Source organism: Syngnathus acus, chromosome 10 (assembly GCF_901709675.1).
Source record: "Syngnathus acus chromosome 10, fSynAcu1.2, whole genome shotgun sequence".
Lineage (NCBI taxonomy): Eukaryota > Metazoa > Chordata > Actinopteri > Syngnathiformes > Syngnathidae > Syngnathus > Syngnathus acus.
The window spans coordinates 18,642,104-18,662,869 of NC_051095.1; the positions used below are offsets into that span (position 1 = coordinate 18,642,104).

General features: G+C 39.8%; 1 protein-coding gene across 1 annotated transcript; it reads left to right on the forward strand.

Moving 5' to 3' along the window:
• Nucleotides 1-795: 795 nt before the first annotated feature.
• Nucleotides 796-19,217, forward strand: gpm6aa (glycoprotein M6Aa). Its single transcript, XM_037261773.1, has 7 exons — nucleotides 796-1,082; nucleotides 11,766-11,958; nucleotides 12,864-13,020; nucleotides 13,817-13,970; nucleotides 14,111-14,187; nucleotides 14,566-14,631; nucleotides 16,549-19,217. Exons 1-7 carry the CDS (start codon nucleotides 1,046-1,048, stop codon nucleotides 16,699-16,701), a joined length of 837 nt encoding a protein of 278 aa, XP_037117668.1. The 5' UTR covers nucleotides 796-1,045; the 3' UTR covers nucleotides 16,702-19,217.
• The last annotated feature ends 1,549 nt before the right edge of the window (nucleotides 19,218-20,766 follow it).

Here is a 20,766-nt window from a genome sequence, read left to right on the forward strand (position 1 = left end):
TGGATATGCCAGGCAAGAGAGCTCGAGTAAGACCTAAGAGAAGATTAATGGAGCTGGGGTACACCCATGACCAGGCAATCATAGGGCACAGTCTATTCTCGTTGGCAGTTTGGCGAATGAAATGTAATAAAACCTGCAGTGGTCACCAGCATGAACCTAAGGTGCATGCTGCTGGAATGTGAGCAGAAGGCGGCGAGCCTGGAAGGAATCATGCTACTTCACAAAGGAAAGCCAATAATTGAAACCCATAAGCTCGGACTGTAAGGCAGACTTGGCAGCCACTACCCGCCATCTTTTATCTTTTGCCATTTAATTAAATTCCACGTCTGACGGTATTAAATAAAGTCCCAAATAGCATAAAATGTAAGTGAATGTTCCTGGTACTGACGACAGTATGTAAAATGTCTGCAAGAATTAGGACAGGGAATTAGGGTGGGGGGGGGCTGCATGGACAGGACCACAATGTGGCGACGCGTCATCACCGCCTGTACAATAGAATGTGTACGACTAATACGATTAGGCAGAATCCCATTTGGAAATCAGATGTTCTCCCTCACCCCCCCCCCTCTAAAAAAGGAGATTGTTGCATTAATGCAGTGGAGCTTGGTTGGGGTGGTGGGGTTGGATCATTTTGGGTGGGGTCGGGGGTTCTTTTCATGCATGGGTCTCGTCTAGACGCTCTTCGCAGCGTTCCCAGTGCATTTCACCTGCCTTGCCGAGCGCTCGCCCACCCCCTTCCCCCACCACACATGCGCTTTTGAGATCACCCTTTGCTCCACACAACCCCCTCCTCCTCACTACCCCCCCCCCCATCTCCTCCTCCACTAGAGACCAAGGAGGGCTTTTCAGCACTCGTCTCGGCAGCGTGCAATGGACAGCACCACAAAGACGGATGCTTGACAGAGAGCTGACAGTACTCCCTGGAACCACCACCACTAATAGGACAGCATTTTGTGGAGTAAACCATTTGACATAAACAACCTCAGGACCCTGAAACACAAAGAGGCTTCTTCTTTGTTGCTATAAAACATAACAAACAAACACGATGGAAGAAGACATGGACGAGGGGCAGACCCAGAAGGGTGAGTCGTGACTCAATGTTTATCATAAATATGTCGACTTTTGTACAAGCAGTCAATGGAAGAGCAGCTGTGAGCGCACTTCTTTTGTGCATTGAGTGGGAGCACTCGACTGGAGTGCGCACGCCTGCATATGTTGTGTTTGGGTTGTTGGAGGGGTGTGAACCAAGCGGGTGGGGGGTGCATGGGTTTTGGGGTCTGCGCTGAACTGCCTTTGTTTGCTTGATGAGGCTTCCATGTACGTATATATGGCCAAGCCTCAACACTTTAATCCATCAGACTGCCACCAATGCTTACGATATATTAAATGTATGCAGCGATGCCTTAAGTTTAATTCATACCGTGAACAAGCTTGCAACGCAATGTACTCATGTCAAAACAAATTTTCCCCATTGAAATAAATTAAAATGCCATTGATCAGTTCCAGACTTCCAAATATCATATGCAAGAAAATATCATATAACAACACTGTATCATATAAAAACATTATAAAACACACTGTAACAAACACACTGTTCATAAACTACACACTGGCATCTTTATGTGTTAGATGCGTGCATTTGAGAGGCGTGGCCTAGTAAGTGACGTAGGGTTATTGCACGTGTGAGCATCTCAGCATCAGTTGTGGCTTACTCATCTCCTTCTCATCTCCTATGTATGGTGTTAACTATTAGTCCTTTTCAATAAACAGCTGAAAGTGCATCACCTATTGTCTGCCTTGTAGTTTGACAAAATCCTACTTTGGAGTTTGCCCAAAACAGGTAACCTCGACAGAGGGATAGCGCTAATAATGATCTTTTTGCATGACAGGTTCTGTGGTACAAGCTGGTATCTTTAGAACCATCATTCTCCTCTTAGAAGGAAAATATGAATCGTTGCCATGGAGCTGGCCAACAATAATTATCATCACACACCACCTCCTCATATGACATCATAACGTGGAAAGAGAAAGACAAAGAATATAACCAGAATAATCTAGAAGTGCAAAGTCATACAACCACCATATAATGGGCATCTTCAGGATTTTCTCATATACACCGATAGGCAAGGAGAAGAAAGCGCTACTTGGTGATCTGGCTTGTCATGATTCTTAAGTGCACGTCGAAGCCTCGCACTGCTATTCAGCAAAGGCTTTGCCTCCAACACAAATGCTCATTGGCCCAAAAGAAGCATCCATGCAAGCTGCTCGTGCACTTCTACAAGTCACGTCGATTCTTTTTTGGGGTTGCAACACATCACTTTTTTTACATCTCTTATAATAGATCTGGTTAGATTTGTAGTGCTGATGATTTCATGTTCACAAGCAATGGTGGGAAGTAATAAAAATTACTTTGTTACTGTTCTTTAGCAGATTTTCTTTCAGAGGTCAGTACACTGCTTGAGTAGCAGATGGCAAGTACGACTGCTTCAGCCTTGTTTCAACGAAACGTTACATTCACTTTGCAAGATCTGTACTCCAAATGCTATTTTATTCTTTGATTCACAACTTCACCTGAATCTGTTATGGTGAAATTTGACAACTAACTAACTAACTGACCGACCGACCGACCGACCGACCGACTGACTGACTGACTGACTGACTGACTGACTAACTAACTAACTAACTAACTGACAAGGAGTGAATGAACGGTGATCTGACAAAAACAAAGTAATTATCAAACACAACAGTGTGAAATAATGCGCAAATGAGGAAATCAATACGTGAGCGAACGAAAGAAACAGTGATTGATTGAACAAATTCCTGCGCTAGCAAAACTCACTTAAAAACGAACAGATGAGAGAACAAACATAGTTTAGAGAGAGGGAAGTATCTAACTGATTAACGGTTCAGTTCAGTTCAGGCTTGTGGATTTCTGCCGACTCCTGCCCAAGAGAGGGGCAACTGGAGGTAGGATGAGCAAAAATCCTGTGGATTTACAAGTATTAAGCAAAAAGTTGCGCTACTGAAACAGGGAAAATATCTAAGCGGATCGAATGTCTACAGCAACGAATATCTCAACAAACAAAATGCCAACATGACATAGAGAGCTCGCCAACTGAAAAAGCAAGGAAAAATACAAAGCACTTGGACAACAAACTGCAAAATCTACATAAAGATGAATGGATTATCCCCAGAAAACACCAAAGCAGTGCTGATCAAAGCAATGAATGAACTGGAGAAAGATGCAAATTGAGACAAATGTAGATACTACTTGGAAGATCATTTTAACAACTTCATAAATATGGAAAGAAAACTGTCCATAATCTACTTCAACAGCAGGAGTTAAACGGCAACTTTGAAAAATACAGGACTATCTTTAGACATTGGACAAACTTATTTACGTCACTGTAATATCAATATCAAAAACGTGGATCAAACGTGGATCAAAGAAAATACAAAGTCAACGAGTTTCCACCTCGATGGATATAAATTAGTCAAACGATACAGAAGCAACAAAACAGGTGGTGGTGTCAAAATCTATATTGAAAACAATATTGTTTTTGAAACACTACTGAATATGTCAATGGTGATTAAAATGTTTGTGAATGTGTAATCAGTCTTTTTCTATCTGTGACCATGAAAACAAATGGCACAGAAGTTCTGTATTGAAGAGGAAAAATGAAAAGCCAAACTGGGGACACACTTGACATGCTCCCTAATATACCAAGTCTATTCGGACTGAGACAAAATAACCTTGGGCTCAGAAGAGTGTTGATATTTGAACACCTGCAAATAACACCTGCTACACGCTACCAGTGGCTACCGAAATACATAAACAATATTGTGGAATGTTGAATTGCTGAGCGTGTAATACATAAATGAGAGGGAGTTGCAGTGTTGAGGGCGCACCGGGAGCAGATCTCCTAGCGGCAGGAACAGGCACATCCCCAACTGTATCATAAGCTATGGCTCTCCTAAGCTGGGTTTTCAGTGCAATCGACTAGACTATCTCCACTCGACATTGACCCACATGAGATTGCTCCTGTAAAATGAGCTGAAAAGAACGAAGTCCAGCCTTGGAAAGTAACCTGAGGGCTGAGCGCACAGAGGCCAGATGGCAATGCTCTGTCTTGAGATGTCTGAACTCAATAAGAAAATGGTCAAGCTACAGGAGGCCAGCGTGGGAGACGATTAGTAGCTTTGATTGGTCAGTGCAAGTGCCGCCTGTTGCTGGGGACGGTGCCCGGGATGCCTGCAACTGTGACTCCAACAATCTCGAAATTGATTAAACTGTTACTGTATTCAAATCAAACTGTTAAAACGTATTATAACAAATCAACTTGTCATAGCTGTATTCAAAACAAATTGATAACAATTGTTATCAAACTTCCAGTTAACTATGTTGTATTCAAATCATATGTTATCCTGTGTCAAATTTCTGTTTCCTTTCTTTCTTCCTTTTTTCTTGGTTATGGCGGTATTATAGGTAGTACTGTAGTTATGTACGTAGATTGTGTGTCTGGCAGTGAAATCCTTGGTTGAAATTGGGACGGGACTAGATAAGCACAATTGCTTCAACCCGCTTCCCTTTTCGACAAGTCATCTTAACCAAAATGTGAAATGAAGTTGGATGGATGGATGGATGGATGGATGGATGGATGGATGGATGGATGGATGGATGGATGGATGGATGGATGGATGGATGGATGGATGGATTATTAGACGTCTGTCTGTCCGTATAACAAAAAAAAAAAAGATCAAGTATGCAAAACAGAACACAAATGAGGGTACGTGCTTACTTCAATTGAAATTATCGGCAATCTAGTAGTTTTTGCATTGCTGTGAGTTACCAATTGGAGTTGATGAGTCAAAATCAGCAAGTGGACATTTTGCTACTCAGCTGCCAAGGAAACGTGTCGCTGCTTTGCACCACAAAACACACACACGCACGCTCGCACACAACTCGACGCGAGCGCATAGTGAGCTGATTGCGATTCATTGATCACAGTACGGTGAGGGTAATTCGAAAATAAGTAGGATGAGGTATGACAGTGTTTGAGGCGACACTGAATATTTTCCAGCCAAAAGGAAAAAATGAGAATCAAACACCAGGAGGTGTGTGCCGAGCCAGGAATATTCTCTGCAAGACTCCACTTGCCCTTCTGTTCATCATTCATATTTAATTACATCATCCACCTTGCAGTCGACCAGAGCGCACACCTCCACCAAGGCCGAAGGATCCCAAACACTTAAGTCCAACAAGTCCAACAGCTAATATGAGTAATATAAATATGTAATATTAATACATAATGGTAAATAGTAACTTCAGTGACTTGGACTTTTTTTTGTGAGTTCCTCAGTATCACGAGCACTCTTTTGCTGATGAATCCAGTGTACATTTTGACTCACGTTACTAAGGGCTTTGACTACCAAGCAAAATGGACAAAAAAAAAAGAACTAAAGCCAAGGTACAATTCCAAGTTAGGGCATTTGATTTACTCGCTTTATGTGCGTTGTGTATCCAGCGACTATCACCTTTTAGTGGCTGGAGACATGATAGTGCTATCAAACTAAAAAGAAGTGGGGCGTCTTCCCTGTGCTTGCCTATAGTTAACATGCAGCCCCCCTCCCCCCGAGGCAACCGTGTTTTTCAGCTACCACCTCCTCTTTCTCTTCCTCCTCGCATGTTTAATCAACCACTATGGTCGCCATGACGACGGCAGCGCCAAATCTGCGCCGAGGCCTTGAGAGCCGTGACCTACTTAGTGTACGTCAACAAATTCAGTGGGACAATAAAGTGAGTAGGACACATTAGTCGCGTAGCACGGCCCCCCCTCGGGGCATAAAAGCACCGCGCAGCCTTGGTCGCTTTTTCATCTCCTTTTCATTTCTCTTCTCTCGTCTTCCTGTGAGCGATGGAGGAATCTCAGCGTGACTGCTGAGTTTATTTATTAATATGTTTTGTCAGAGTTCACTCCAGGATCTACTGGTAAAGGCTAAATGTGAAGAATAGAGTTCAATTCAGTGCATCACAATCAATGGGAATGAATGATACTTAATTGAGTGCAGGACGTGGCCTTGCCCCCTCCCCTCCAGCCCCCCTTTACCATTGAAAACAGATAGGAGCGATCAATAACACCACGGATGGTAGTACTTTCTCGTGGTACTTCATTTTTGTGCTAGCGAAAGTGTCTAGTGTATTGTTTAGGGTTTTCTTGCACCTGTCTGGGCATTCTGGCACATGGAGTTGCATCGCCGCTGACTCAGCGAGCAATTTGGTCACTGAAAGTATTCTGCATTTTGCATAATCTTTTTTATGACAGGGCAATAGTCAAGTTCAAGTTTAACATGTTTTTGAATTTGGTAGACAGCCTATGTGCCTCCTTGGGCCATCCTGCCGTGCCTACTGGCGCATCTGTAAATTTGGCTACAAAATGTAGACTAGATTTTACATTTGCAGAAGGCAGGCGTAGGTGGTGGAACGAGATTTTGAGAAATTCAGCGCTCCAACGACGTGCATGATGGAAGTCATTGGATTTCATTCCTAAACATGACACCAGAGTGGAACAGTTATATTTATGACCATTATCTTGAATATAGCATCCTCATAACTATTAAGGGGTGTGTGTTTGTGTGTGTGTGGGTACACACAGATGCACAATCGGGTGTAAGGCAGTCTCCATTAACCACGTCACATGCACAGACGACAGACACATCATCCTCAAGGAAGTTCTTTCCTGCCAATGTCGGGCACCCCGTCCAGTCTGATTCCGCAGTGTCAAGCTCAACGTACTTGAGATACTGCGCTCGGACCGACCTCATATTAAAATGAGGAATGCTGTGAGGATTGGCCAAGAAAAGACTACTTCCGTCTCACAACGTTGCACAAAGGTCCAAATGCCCCGTTACACTGAATTCTACTTGTGCAAAGTCTGGCAAAATACCTAAGGAATGGAAACTCCACTGAGGCGCACAGTTACACTGTGTTTTACGCTAGACTTGCACACGAAAATAGGACTCCAGGGAACAAAAGTCAGGTGTACTCACTTTTGTTATCTGGCTTGTAGAAAGTGATGGATGTTATTTTGTTATGACACTTTTAATGATTTATTTTTACACTGCGGCAGACGGGATTGACTTGACGGGATTTCATTTCCTAAATATGTTACAAACTTGTTTTCTGTTTAGTATTAACATTTACATGTTTACATCAATTAGTTTCTATGTGAGCAGTCGAGGATGTCTTTCATCATTAATGTCGAAGAATGATTCATTAATTAACCTCAATTACGTATATGACGTTTCCTTCGCAGGATGCAATTTACCGCACAGCTTTATCTGAGGATAAACGTAACACTCAGAATAACGCTGATTGGATCAGTGTATTTGTGTGTGTGTGTGTGTGTGTGCGTGTGTGTGTGTGTGTGCGCGCGCGCGTGCGTGTGTGCGTGCGTGCGAGTGTCCCTTTTGCCTGTTGGACATAACACTGACAGATGGAGAAGTGGAAGGTGGGCGGGCTCTTGGGAGGGGGTCATCCTCTCTCCGTATTAGTGCAAATCCGTCTGTTTGACAGGCGTGTTGTGCTGTATTATGTTTGGTGTTGACGCCATGTAACGGTAGCCAAAAGTCACAGTTGGATACGTACGCATTCATTTAATGATTAAAATTCGGTTCACACACTACAGTATGTACTGTACTGTAAATCAAAGGTTTCATTACATTGTGAGAATTCTTTCAGCTTTCACACATATTCTGTTTTAATTATTAGTAACACTATTATTTTATCTTATATTCCACCGTTTTGGGAAATTAGTCAATGTATTGCTACGCTTCATTTGACATACGTACATTCACAGTTTTCCCACAATTCCTCATTTTTCACCCAAAAATTCTTTCCTTCCTTCCTTCCTTCCTTCCTTCCTTCCTTCCTTCCTTCCTTCCTTCCTTCCTTCCTTCCTGTACTAGCTTTTGCTGTAGCGGTTGAATGTGGTCTGACTGGCGACGACATTTACAGACTTAAAGAACAAGTCGAATCAGTCATAAACTGTGATAACAACGCCCTCGTCCCTCCTCTCAAATAACATTCCTCCTCAGCCATGTAATTAAGCAGTTGAGTTCTTTCTCCTCTCCTTAAGGTAACGTCATTCTCAGCATCACTAATAAATGGGGGATGTTTTATACTCAGCAGCAGTCTCTGAGTTTAGAGATTCAATTTCCAGCAGAGGCCCCTCCGCTCGCCATTTTATGCCTCTGCATTGGCACAGCTGTCGAACATCAGTGGATTGTTGACGACGTGACATCTGACCGTAGCCATCGATTTTCGACAACACTTTAGTGCAATGAGAAGCTTTAAACTCTCAGTGAGCTCGTAAACTCATGACAGTGTGACATAAAGTGTTATTGGGCGTTTTCTGGCCCATGCTAGAAGGTCATTCATCGGCCCGTTTCTGGAGGTAAATCGCTGTGCCTGGAACCTTCAACTTGGACAGTGTTCCACCTTATGTCTTCTTGCCACATAGTTTAACTGCAAACATACTTCATTTTAACGCTGCTATAGCCTAGGGTTGGTCTTAATATAGCACAGAGGTTTCATTCCTAAATTTGGCTGCACATATAGATTATCTATAAACCTGTAATATTTCTTGCACTAACCCAGCCGTTTTCTCCACTTTGTATTGTATTTATTCCTTTTTAAATGCATTTTCTAATTATTTAGTTGAATAACTGTGCTTGCTATTTAAATATTTTTTAAAGAATTAAATTACTGAAACTCAAATTGGAATGATAAATGTATATGCCAAACAATCTCAGATATACATTCAGCAACATTTCTCTTTTAATTATAATGCTTATTAATTGTTATTGTTGTTCATTGTTCTACCTGTAGCTAATTAACTAGCGAACCGACTTCACTGAGTAACTAACTGCCGATGCAATCATCAGACAACAGACTAATTGAATTACTTATTGACAAAATGATTAACTCCAACAAAGACATGAATAACTGAGTAACATGCTATGACTACTTGACATGCTAACAGAAGTGACCAACTAGCAAAAATCAGCTTAATTGACTGTGACTGTCTTCTCAACAAATAGACTAATTTACTAACTAACGAGCTAACTGTCTATTTGATTAACTATCTACCTTAGCTAACTAATCAATTATCGGACAAGCTAGCCAACTAACATAACTAATTGACAAACGGACTAACTCACAGACTAATTGACAAATTAACCAACTGACTGGCTAATAGACCAACTAACTAATAAATTAATTGACAAGTCGACCTCATCTCTTTTAGGGTCACTTAATGAGATAATTATTGATTGAAATTACAATAAATTGACTTGTGTGGTTGTGAGATCTACTGTACTTTTTAATTCCATGATCCCTGATGGAAATTAAGAACACGTGCTAGTCCAACATAGATATGGCATGCTTTCTGGTTGTAACTTTGAATAGAAGCTGTATCTGTGAGGTTATTGCAAAGCAAAAGATTTTTCCTGGAGAAAAGTCTCAAAATAATGCGACCAAAAAAGGCGCATCAGTACACATAGAGCGGCCCAACAACAGAGGCGTTTCAGTACAGTAGGCGTGCAAACCGATAATCCAGGCCAACCTGGAGCTGGGCCAACAGCGGCTACTTGATATTCTCCTCATACTCACAGCAGAATTAGGAGCGATGGTCTGAGAAAAAAGTGGAGGAATGGGATAAGGACAAAGACGACTTTATTAAAGGCAACTCTGAGAACAAGAATGCTTGATTGACAATGCGGTAATCTTTCAAAAAGTGAGAATCTGGGACATTTGTATTCCATGTATTGATCCCGCTAGGGAAGCATCCGGAGTTGATAGATAAGTTTGTTAATTCATTACAGCGCATTGAAAATAGACCCCAAGAGCTAATAATATTTCGCACAGGAAATAACCCCCCCCCCCAAAAAAAAAGGAAACCACTTGTTTTTCCTGACAACCTTAAAGCTTTGTATTTCTAATTAGCGGAACTTTAAAGCTAATCTTATGTAAAATAACAACACAGAGATGATATTGGGATATAGCAATATGTTGTGATGAATGGTTATATCGGGAATCTTTGGTGAGTACCTGGTGTTTCTTGACAAGTGAGCAACTATTGGCCTGGAATATTAATTACAGAAATTTTAGGCTTATGTGATTGGTATTGTTTGGATAACGTTGTCATATTTAAATTGTAACTTTTTAAAATCACAGTCTGCAGACAATTGATGACCTTCAAAATAATTTTAAAATTGATCGTCGTACTCCATCACCCACAAATTACAAAAAAAGCAAAACAAAAAACTTGGCAATTTAGCATCAGTCATCTGTTTAGGATACTCATTTTTTAAAAACATTTTGTTTAAGTAGTAATTATTACACTTTGGCACCATGTTGCGAGCACATTCTTCATAGTACAAGCCTTGAACTTTCACCCCAAATCATCAATCAATCAATCTTTATTTGTAGAGCACTTTTCATACAATAAAATGCAACACAAAGTGCGCTACATAGTTAAATACAATGTCCCAACCGCCCACCCACCCACACACACACACACACACACACACACACACACACACACACACACACACACACACACACACACACACACACACACACACACACACACACACACACACACACGACACACACAAAACAACCCACAACACATCACCAACATCCCGCATACATGCCCCACTACCACACTCACACTGACACACTTTACATATTTCATATGACATTTGGCATATAGCTGAGCACAGAAAAGCCAAGTGAAGAAGCACGATCATAGGAGCCGTCTGCAGCAGGAGTCGACCAGACCACAGCCACAGTACACTAATACAGGGCACACAACCGAGAGTGGAAACACCACCAAAGGAACAGTACAAAGGACAGTGCCCCGCAGCCATGGACCAAACCTTCCAAAGGTGCAGAGGGCTCTCTCTGAGGAACAATGGAGAATTAAAATATTAAAATATGTAAAAATAGTAGAACAAACTGAGTTAAAAATGACTAAAATGCCAGGTAAATAAGGATAAAATATAAATAAAATCAGCGATTAGAAGCAAGTAAAATAGCCCAAAGTATAAATAATACAGTTTCACAAATAAAAATAGAATAAAAACAGAATAAAATATCCTGAATAAAATAATAAATATTATGTAAGTAAAAGCCAGATTAAAAAGTTGGGTCTTGAACCTGGTCTTAAAAACATGAACATTCTCTGCAGCCCTGAGCAAACAGCGGCTTTCAACTAAAATGTCCAACTTCCTGTTCAGGGTTTCATGGAGATTGGCAAAACCGGTGTCAGGGGCTAATTATACTTTTTATAATTACTCCAGGAAAACCTTAGTGTAGAAGAAATGGCACGAAAGGTCGCAATGTAAATCTCAAGCTGTCAAAATGTCAGGCCGGTCTGTGTGTCTTAAAGAATAATACAAATTGAAAGAACAAAGCCAGGATGCGGGAGAAAATCGGAGCCTGGCTGCTGAATGCCTTTAAATACTCCTGATAGTAGGAGAATACACTTGTCAGCACTCATATATCAGCCCCAAAATGAACTGTGGCCTACTTTTCCCATCCACTTGATGGATTTTTTTTCTGTTGTGCATGGGTGCCCGCCGACAGGGCTTTAAATTTGGGAAATGGCTAAATCGTGTTCTACTGTCAGGGTTAAGCCAAAGCATCAACTGTTCTTTTAGTCCTCGTTGACTGACCCCGTTTATTTTTTGGGTGTGCTTAGGGTGCCTGGAGTGCTGCATCAAATGCCTTGGCGGGATCCCTTACCCGTCACTCATTGCCACCATCTTGCTGTACGCCGGCGTGGCTCTGTTTTGCGGGTGCGGCCACGAGGCACTTTCCGGAACCGTCACCATCCTGCAAAATTACTTTGAGGTGGTGCGCAGCCCTGTGGACACTCTGGACGTCTTCACCATGTGAGTACAAAAAGCATGGAACATACTGTATTAGCTAAAGAACAGAAAGGGAAACTGCCTTGTACAGTCAAAATATAAAAACACAATGCAGCTCTATCTCTGGCTAGCGGAAATCATGGTGCGCGATATGCTTTCGGGGAATACCAAATGAACAACAATAATTGGTTACGAAGTAACAGTTTTACAATAAACTTCAATTTAAATCAAATTAATCAATGGAATTATTCATACCATAATTCATTGAAAATACATTTGATAGTGACAGGCCTATGTTACAGTTTCCCTAAAGAAGTGAATTTTCCTAAAAAGAAGAACATGTGTCATTGTTGCACTAAAAAGGAAGATAAACTGCTGATGAAACACTTTCTTAAAAATAAAAAGTTTTCTCATAAGAGAAGAAATTATTCATGATGCACCTTCCTAAAGAGAAAATAAATTATTGATCCGGCACTTTCCTAAAAAGACCTTTTTTTTTCCACTTGAATAAATAGAGGACAAATTATTGGCATCTGTTGTTCTTAAAAAGGAAACATCTTCAGAGATGGAAAGCTTTGTTGAATTTGGAATTTGAAACTTGACCATCAGCTCTTCATTTCTCACTTTAAACATCCCAGTATGTAGTATGTATGTAGTCGACAATCTGATCATTGGCCGATGGTCCAGTGATGATCAGCATCTCCTGTGTGGTTCTTGCAAAATAAGTTAGAGTGAGCACCACCCTAACACAGGCCTTACGAATTCTGCCTTGCAGCAATTGGCTATGGAATTGGTGTCATTAAGCTTTATTAAGGTATATTTGAAGTTTTTAAACATGTTTCCTTTCCTCAGTGAAACGGGAGTTAGGGTCATTTTTTTCTAACTATAAGTACAAGTAACTGTAACTTTTTTCATGTATTTATTCCCAGGATTGACATAATCAAGTACGTGATCTACGGTGTAGCCTCGGCTTTCTTTGTCTATGGCATCCTGCTGATGGTGGAGGGCTTCTTCACCAGCGGGGCCATCAAAGACCTCTACGGAGATTTCAAGATCACAACATGTGGACGCTGCGTCAGTGCTTGGGTAGGTTTGGGCGTATAGACCCAAAAAGGGATGTGTAAAATAGGTCAGTTTGTTTATTTGGATAACAAAGCAATAATACAATTTAATTTTTAATTTTGATCACTTCTAATTATTGCCATTATGGCTAGTAATGAAATCAGAAAAAATACATTAAAAGTTCTTTTGGTCCCATTTTTAAAATGTATCTGTGAAATTCTTTACTCTGTTGTTTTATATTTTATTTTCACATCAACGAACCAATCACTTAATGTGATAAAAAATGTTAATCGATTATTTCTAAGACATCAGTTAACCATACAGCACTTCTTATCTAAAAGGAAATGTACAGATTTGAATTTGTGAATAACTAACTGGATCACGTTTGGAGCTTCTCTGCCAGATCAAGATAAAATGAGCAAAAACGAACAACATAACATTGCGTTGGTATTAAATGCATTCCGCCTCTATAATTTCATTGCAGCCCAAATCATTTAATTACCAGGACGTGACAATAATGAAAAATGTCATCTCAAGAAGCCGGAACGTAACAAGATTACGTCAGCTGTGAAATTAGTTTGCCAATCTGCATGGGAGGTGGAGAAAGCCCTCAGAACTTGTGTTCATTGGCCAGCCAGATTTTTTTCTTTTAAGATATCACAGTTGGTGCTGACATCAAATTTGTCCCATTGCACTAATATTACTAAGAATCATTTTTTGCGCAAATACTATTTATATGGCTAGATACTTGATCCCATGTGGGAAATTATTCATTAATATTTCCATACTTTTATAGCATAAAGCTATCGTGTCGTTTCAGTTCATCATGCTGACGTACATCTTCATGCTGGCTTGGCTGGGCGTGACAGCATTTACCTCCCTGCCCGTCTTCATCTACTTCAACATCTGGAACATTTGCCAAAATGCCACCGTGCTGGAGGGTACCACACTCTGCCTGGACCCGCGCCAGTACGGTAGGGATGACCCAAGTGTTAAATGGCTCATTTAGCTAAAGTCCTCAGGAATTTGTACTGTTGATCATTCGCTGCAAGGTAGTCAACCTGTCGCTATTTGATTTCATTTGATTCAGTAATGTGTTCCAATGACATTGCAGGTATCGTGGCTATTAACGAAGCAAAGACAGTTTGTGCTGGATCCGAGAAGTTCTACAAGATGTGCGAATCCACTGAGGTGAGCTTGATAGATCGTTGCATAATTCGAAGGCACCAGGTTACTAAAGAAACTCATGTTTTTGGTAGTAGCCAAAAAAGTATCTTCCAAAAATATAACAAAAAAGAACATTATTAGGTAGCTTTAGAATTACAACTGTAAACATTATCATGTTACACTGATGCTGTTGTGGGCCAAGAATAGTATGACCTCCTTCTCCTCTGTTTATGTCATGTCAATTAAAATGTAGACGCTGTTATTCAAACATGATTATAGAGGAACATGATTCCATTTTCGTGCTTCCCTTCGCAGCTTTTAACAAAAAGTAAAGCAACACGCTAGACAAAGGAATCAATGACAGCGTGTGCGCTGTGACGTGTGGATTGTTTTTCCCAACAGCTGGACATGACATTCCACCTGTTCATCTGCGCCCTTGCTGGAGCAGGAGCCGCCGTCATCGCTATGGTGAGACGTCACTTTACCACCAAGAATGCGCAACCATTCAGCCATCCATTTTTATTGTGTAGCACTCGAATTTGACCCAGTTGAGGTTTGGCAAATTTCTGGGTCACAGCAGACTTTTGGAAAGAGAAGCAGGGTACACCTTGACTGAACGTCAGCCAAATCAGGGGACATATTGACAAACAACAAGTCACACCTATGGACAATTCAGCGAATCTAACGTACTTGTTTCTATAATGGGGGAGTAAGCCAGAGTTGAGAGAGAAGCACAAGCACTGGGATACAATCCAAACTCCCCTCAGGAGAGTCAAACCCAGAACCGCTTGACTGCAAGTACTGGGATACAATCCAAACTCCCCTCAGGAGATTCAAACCCAGAACCGCTTGACTGCAAGACAGACATGCTAATAACTATAGCACTGTCTTTCCCACACAGTCAGAGCTATCTATCTATCTATCTATCTATCTATCTATCTATCTATCTATCTATCTATCTATCTATCTATCTATCTATCTATCTATCTATCTATCTATCTATCTATCTATCTATCTATCTATCTATCTGTCTATCTGTCTATCTGTCTGTCTGTCTGTATGTATGTATGTATCTATCTATCTATCTACAGTATGTGTGTGATTAAAGTAACTAAGGAGCAAACCTCTTTTTGGTGGCCAGTGGGCATTTTAGGGCAGCAGACTACCATTTATTTGCGAGAAGGCATTTTTGCGCAGTGAAACTGTGAAACGACGCCGTTTGTCTGCCTCCCTCCCTTCTCTTTTGGAGGGAGGCCTGGCACGTCATGGCGTTGTCATGGAGACACTGAGAAGAAAGCAGACGTGAAGGTTGCAAAGGCGGAGGCGCTATTTTATCGGAAGGAGAAAGTTTTGATGTTGGTGAAAATATGATTAGGAATCCATTTTCCCAGTGAGAAAATTAGTTGCTTAGGGATTACAAATTATTATTTTAATTTTTTATTGGAGGGCCGGAGGTGGATTATTATTATTATTTTATATATAATTTTATTTGTATCTTTTTATTTAAAATTTTATTTTATATATAATTATTGCTAATAATTATTATCGCTTGCTTATTATTGCTAAAAAAAAAACTATCAATGTAAAATATTTAAAATATTTAATGTACAATCAAGCTATTTCAGCGCAAACCCAGTTAATCATTTACAACTCAACGATGTTGAGTCTATTTGCTCGGTCGCCAAACAAAAGCAAATCACTAAATGAGGAAAGGGTCTGTATGTTAATAGACTGTCTGTTAAATGACAGTCACCGCAGTTCAATAATTCACTCTGCTGCGTTGCTGTGGAAACGAGACCCAAGAATACAGCCGGCATCATGCTGCAACCTGCTGGATAGTCTTGGAAGTGCTCTATAAAAGTTTCAGCATTTCATTTTTATTTGTTTTATTTTTCATTCATTTTAGATTATTTTATTTAAATATGCAGTATGGAGTTTTTTGTGGCCAAAATTCCCAAAATGTTCTTTCGTGTGTTCATGTTTGAAATGAACTGACAAAGACAAAAACGAAGGACAATTTTGCTATATTTATAATTTTATGAATTTAAAATATGTTTTGTTATTTTTTTAGACTATTTTGTATTTATCTTTGATGAAAATGTTTTCTCATTCTTACTTTTCATAATTTTGTTTTCTTAACAACTATAATGACGTTGGTATGCGTGTACCAGTCTTTTCATTATTCTAAGGAGGGTCGTGAAGAAATAATACTCTTAATACACCGTACACAAAAGGATACATCTTTATGCATAGTCTTTTATCGGTGTGTGTACGTGTGTACCTGTGTTACACTTCTTCTCCCAATTAATCGGAAGGAAACAGACATTGTGCTGCTTCCCCCTCCTGAAATCATGGCGTTCTCTCGTTACCATTTTTCATTTCTAGATCCACTACTTGATGGTGCTGTCTGCCAACTGGGCCTACGTGAAAGACGCATGCCGAATGCAAAAGTACGAGGACATCAAGTCCAAGGAGGAGCAGGAGCTTCACGACATCCACTCCACTCGCTCCAAGGAACGGCTCAACGCTTACACATAAAAAGCCAAGTTGAGGCGAGGGGGTCACTCACTCGGTTTTTCCTCGCCATTGCCAATGTCACTGGTGCGTCACATGACAATGTGGTTTGGGCGGAGGTCGGCCTCAGCTGCAAACAACATTACAGCTTACAAAAAAGAAGCCCCTTTACCTCTCTCGTGAATGGTTTTTGTTATCATTCTATCAGTTGTTGGGAAATAAGACCAGTCGTTTTGCATCGCGTAGTAGTGTAGTGTCGATTGTGGAAAAGTGAGTAGCGCTAGAGGTAGATTTTCTTTTTTTATTATGTTTCATGCTTTTTCTTATAAAATACTTTGCTAAGCCTATTTTCTTTTTTGCTCGTGACCCTCCTGTTACGTATACTCTCGAGTCAATTCAACCTGGTACGTATTTAAGCATTAAAAATGTTAAATAGGGGTTTAATATACCATACATTGAACACTATTAGAGAAAATAGAAAGAAAAGAACAATATTGTGACGTTTGTTTCTTTAGAACACCAAAAATGTTATGAGAAATGTGACTAACTTTAAACAGGTCAGTGCATGCATATTTAACCAGTAAACAATAAATTGAACAATTTTCAAATTAGATTAAAAAATCTCTCTCTCTCTCTCTCTCTCTCTCTCTCTCTTTTTTTTTAAAATGTACGCAATTTTTAAAAAAATTGGTCACTTTGACCTGAAATGTAACAGGAGCGTTATGGTATTTCTTGGAGTTTTAGGGTAACACCATTTATTTTTTGCCTCACATGGAGGTCAACAGGGGCTTCAAAAAGGTTCTCAAGCACATTTCTCATCTAACATGTGATATCGATGTACTGTATGTGAATGACTGATGTCTCATGTTTAAAAAAAAAAAAAAAAAATCATACAGTAAAATATTTGCCAGGGATTAAAACCACGAATCACAATACACTAGCTACTTTATATTTTAAGAAAAAAAATAACAATGAATACCAAAATCTCAATGACTTGCTAGGTGTGCCAAGCCTGTTGAACGGGGAAATTATTTTTGGATCGATATATATTAACGGGATTAAATTTGCAAGAAAGGGATCATATAGTATCTCTGGACTGTGAATGATTCCATTGGCACTAAAAGCAAATGCTCCCATAAGACACTGTTATGATTATGACTGATAATTTTGTTGTTTGAATAAATTTAGTGGGGTTTTTTCTCTGCAGACTCTGCACTGTGTATAGTGATACTGTATCAATGCATTCCAATGTGTGATCAAGCATTGCGATTTATAGGAGAATAAGAATATGGGTTCTCTTAAAGGAGACATATTTTGTCACAATTTAAAGCAGTTCCCAGATATCTTCAGAAATGCTTTCTAGCATTCTTTGGTTAAAATCCACAAGGGCTTACAGCACACTTGACATCAACTTGTCACACTCTGACGGGTCATGTGCGGAAAAAAAAATAATTGTGAGGGCTCATTATTAGAATCCAATGTTGATGATCCTGTTAACTAATGCTGTAGCTCTGCTTACCTTTTGGCTTTGACATCATTCCCTGTGGTCTGGAGGATGGACTCTGGCCCTCTCTCAAAAATGGCAGCCAACCTAGTTGCCAATTTTCCGTGCTGTTAGGTCATAATCTGGCAACATTCGGAAAGGCTCACTTGCAGACAAATTTTACTCAGCAGACCAAATGTAAACCATTGATTGATTTCACAATTAGTGGGTGAGCAGATACTCCAAAGATCAAACTTTCCATAATATGTCTACTTTAAGTGTTCTTGACCATAAACACTGATGGATTGGGGAGAAAATGCCTGACATTGAATTTGTTGGTGAAAAAACAATATTGTCAGTGTTTCGTACGCTTATTCGACTATTGTCTGTGCTCTGAGTTGGAAAACTGTACTGTTAGTAAAGACTGTGACTTTAGATGTTATCTGTGGCATGGACATAAATTATTGTAGTCGGATTGACTCAAAAAAATTAACTTTATCTCACATCTTTTTTTTTAACATATTAATTTTGACACTTTTTGCCTGTCTTGACAGACTAACCCTTTTGTTTCAACGTGCAGTATTACAACCTTCCAAATAATGATGCTTCATGCTACTGATATAGAGACGTAGTCGTTTGAGTTGTGATTTAGTTTGTGATGAGGAAATGTCGTCTTAAAGCTTAATACTTGTATTGACATTGCTTACTCTGTAATGACCCCGCGCTCACTCTTTCTCTTATTGGCTTTCTCCTTGTATTTGTCTTTTTGTACTTTCACTACCAATGCTTCGTAGCAGGCTTTACATGAAAACAATGGGGGTAGGGTGGGGGGGTTGTTTTCTATACATCCATGTGCCAACAGCTTGAAGTGACTTATTTGACCTGTATGATCAAATTTGCTCGCGTAAGTAAATAAAATTCACTTGTGTACTTGAAGTGATGGTGTTGGTGAATGGGCCTTTTAAAATTGTCTGTCACTCGATGTTTCTATGGTCTCTCTTAAATTGCAAATCCAGAAGGTTTCGTGCAAATACAACCATTAAATACTGGCTTTGAAGAGTTGCAATGTTCTTTTATTTTGTGGGAATGCTCAAAATGATCGGAAAATTTCATGCTAAACGCCATCCATATAAGACGGTATAGGTAAAAAAAACTCCACCAATTAGTATGGTCCATTGAGCTCAGACTCCTGCTTTCATTCAAGGCTCGTTTGGGCAAATTCCCTTATCAGAGTTTGTCAAAGTATGAGCCCTGGAAACGGGTCCAAAATGTCTGCTTCAAATCCCAAATGTCCCAATTCCTATTCAATTTCAGGCATTGAGTCTTTGACCCTTTTTATTCATCCAGTGACATGTCTACCCAATTTTGTGTTGATCGGTGAAACCTTTGTCATCTTTTCAGTGGGCACTAGAGAGTTTTGCAGGGGTCGTGTCTGGAAGGGCTAAAATGCATTTTTACTGCCTGGTGCTGTCAAGTGAGTCCATGTCATGGATTATTTATCAAGAAGCAGTTTGACTTTGGCCTCTTGTGAGGGATGGGGCCAGTCAGGCCATAAATTACATCCAAAATTACACTTGGCACTCTGTTGCCAGACAGAACGTTTGCACACACCTGGCACATGGACAAGGTGTTACGTTTACAATTTGGTTGTTTATCGAGTCATGTCAGTTTAAAGCAGGTGCATTTGTAGAAAAACTGAAAACTATACTTTCCACATTTTAAGAATGATGGATTTTTAATTTGTCTGCAAGAAAGTAATATGTAATAGTAAGGGTTATGCAGATCCGGAGCCTAATAACAAACCTAAAGCCGTACTGCCAAAAGAAAAACATAAATAATGTTATACCACCCTAATCCAGCAATAACCCCCTAACCCAAAACACACCAGTCCTGACGCTGTCCTCCAAAAACCAACCTTATTTTTTTAAATATTTAAAGCAAAGAGACATGTCCCCATACGAGTCGATTCAATACGATACAGCAGATCTTGAGAAACTACCGTATTGGCCCGAATATAAGACGACCCTGATTATAAGACGACCCCCTCTTTTTCAAGACTCAAGTTTGAAAAAATACTTTTTGAACACAAAATTGAATTTTTATACAGAAAATAATTACAGTACATCTGAAACAAATGATTATAACAATATATTCGAGAGAGAAAGCAAGTTATTTTGCCTCATTCAAATCATGCAAAAACTGTATCACATCTTAATATCTGAACATTTAAATATGTAAACTAAAGTGCAATCACATTTGTAAATGAATGGCTTCTGGTTTTTGAAATGTACCGTAATTTTCGGACTATAAGTCGCGTTTTTTTTTCATAGTTTGGGTGGGGGGGGCGACTTATACTCAGGAGCGATTTATATACATATATATGGGTTTTTTTCACTTTTTTGGGCATTTTATGGCTGGTGCGACTTATACTCCGGTGCGACTTATAGTCCGAAAATTACGGTAAATAAACCTACTGTTTCTCCATTTTCTGTTATCTCTTCTCTCATTTTCTTCTATTTTCTTTCTTACCACTATTTTTTATTTTTCTTCTTTGTGCTACCCCTATTTTTATTTGTATTCTTCGTGACAGGGGTTCGCTTTGGCGT

Excerpts from the sequence above, each read along its gene's own strand:
- gpm6aa (XM_037261773.1), top strand. The coding sequence starts at position 1,046 with ATGGAAGAAGACATGGACGAGGGGCAGACCCAGAAGG. Across the intron at positions 11,959-12,863 it reads ACTCTGGACGTCTTCACCAT|GATTGACATAATCAAGTACG; the intron begins GTGAGTACAAAA and ends ATTTATTCCCAG. Across the intron at positions 14,632-16,548 it reads GAGCCGCCGTCATCGCTATG|ATCCACTACTTGATGGTGCT; the intron begins GTGAGACGTCAC and ends TTTCATTTCTAG.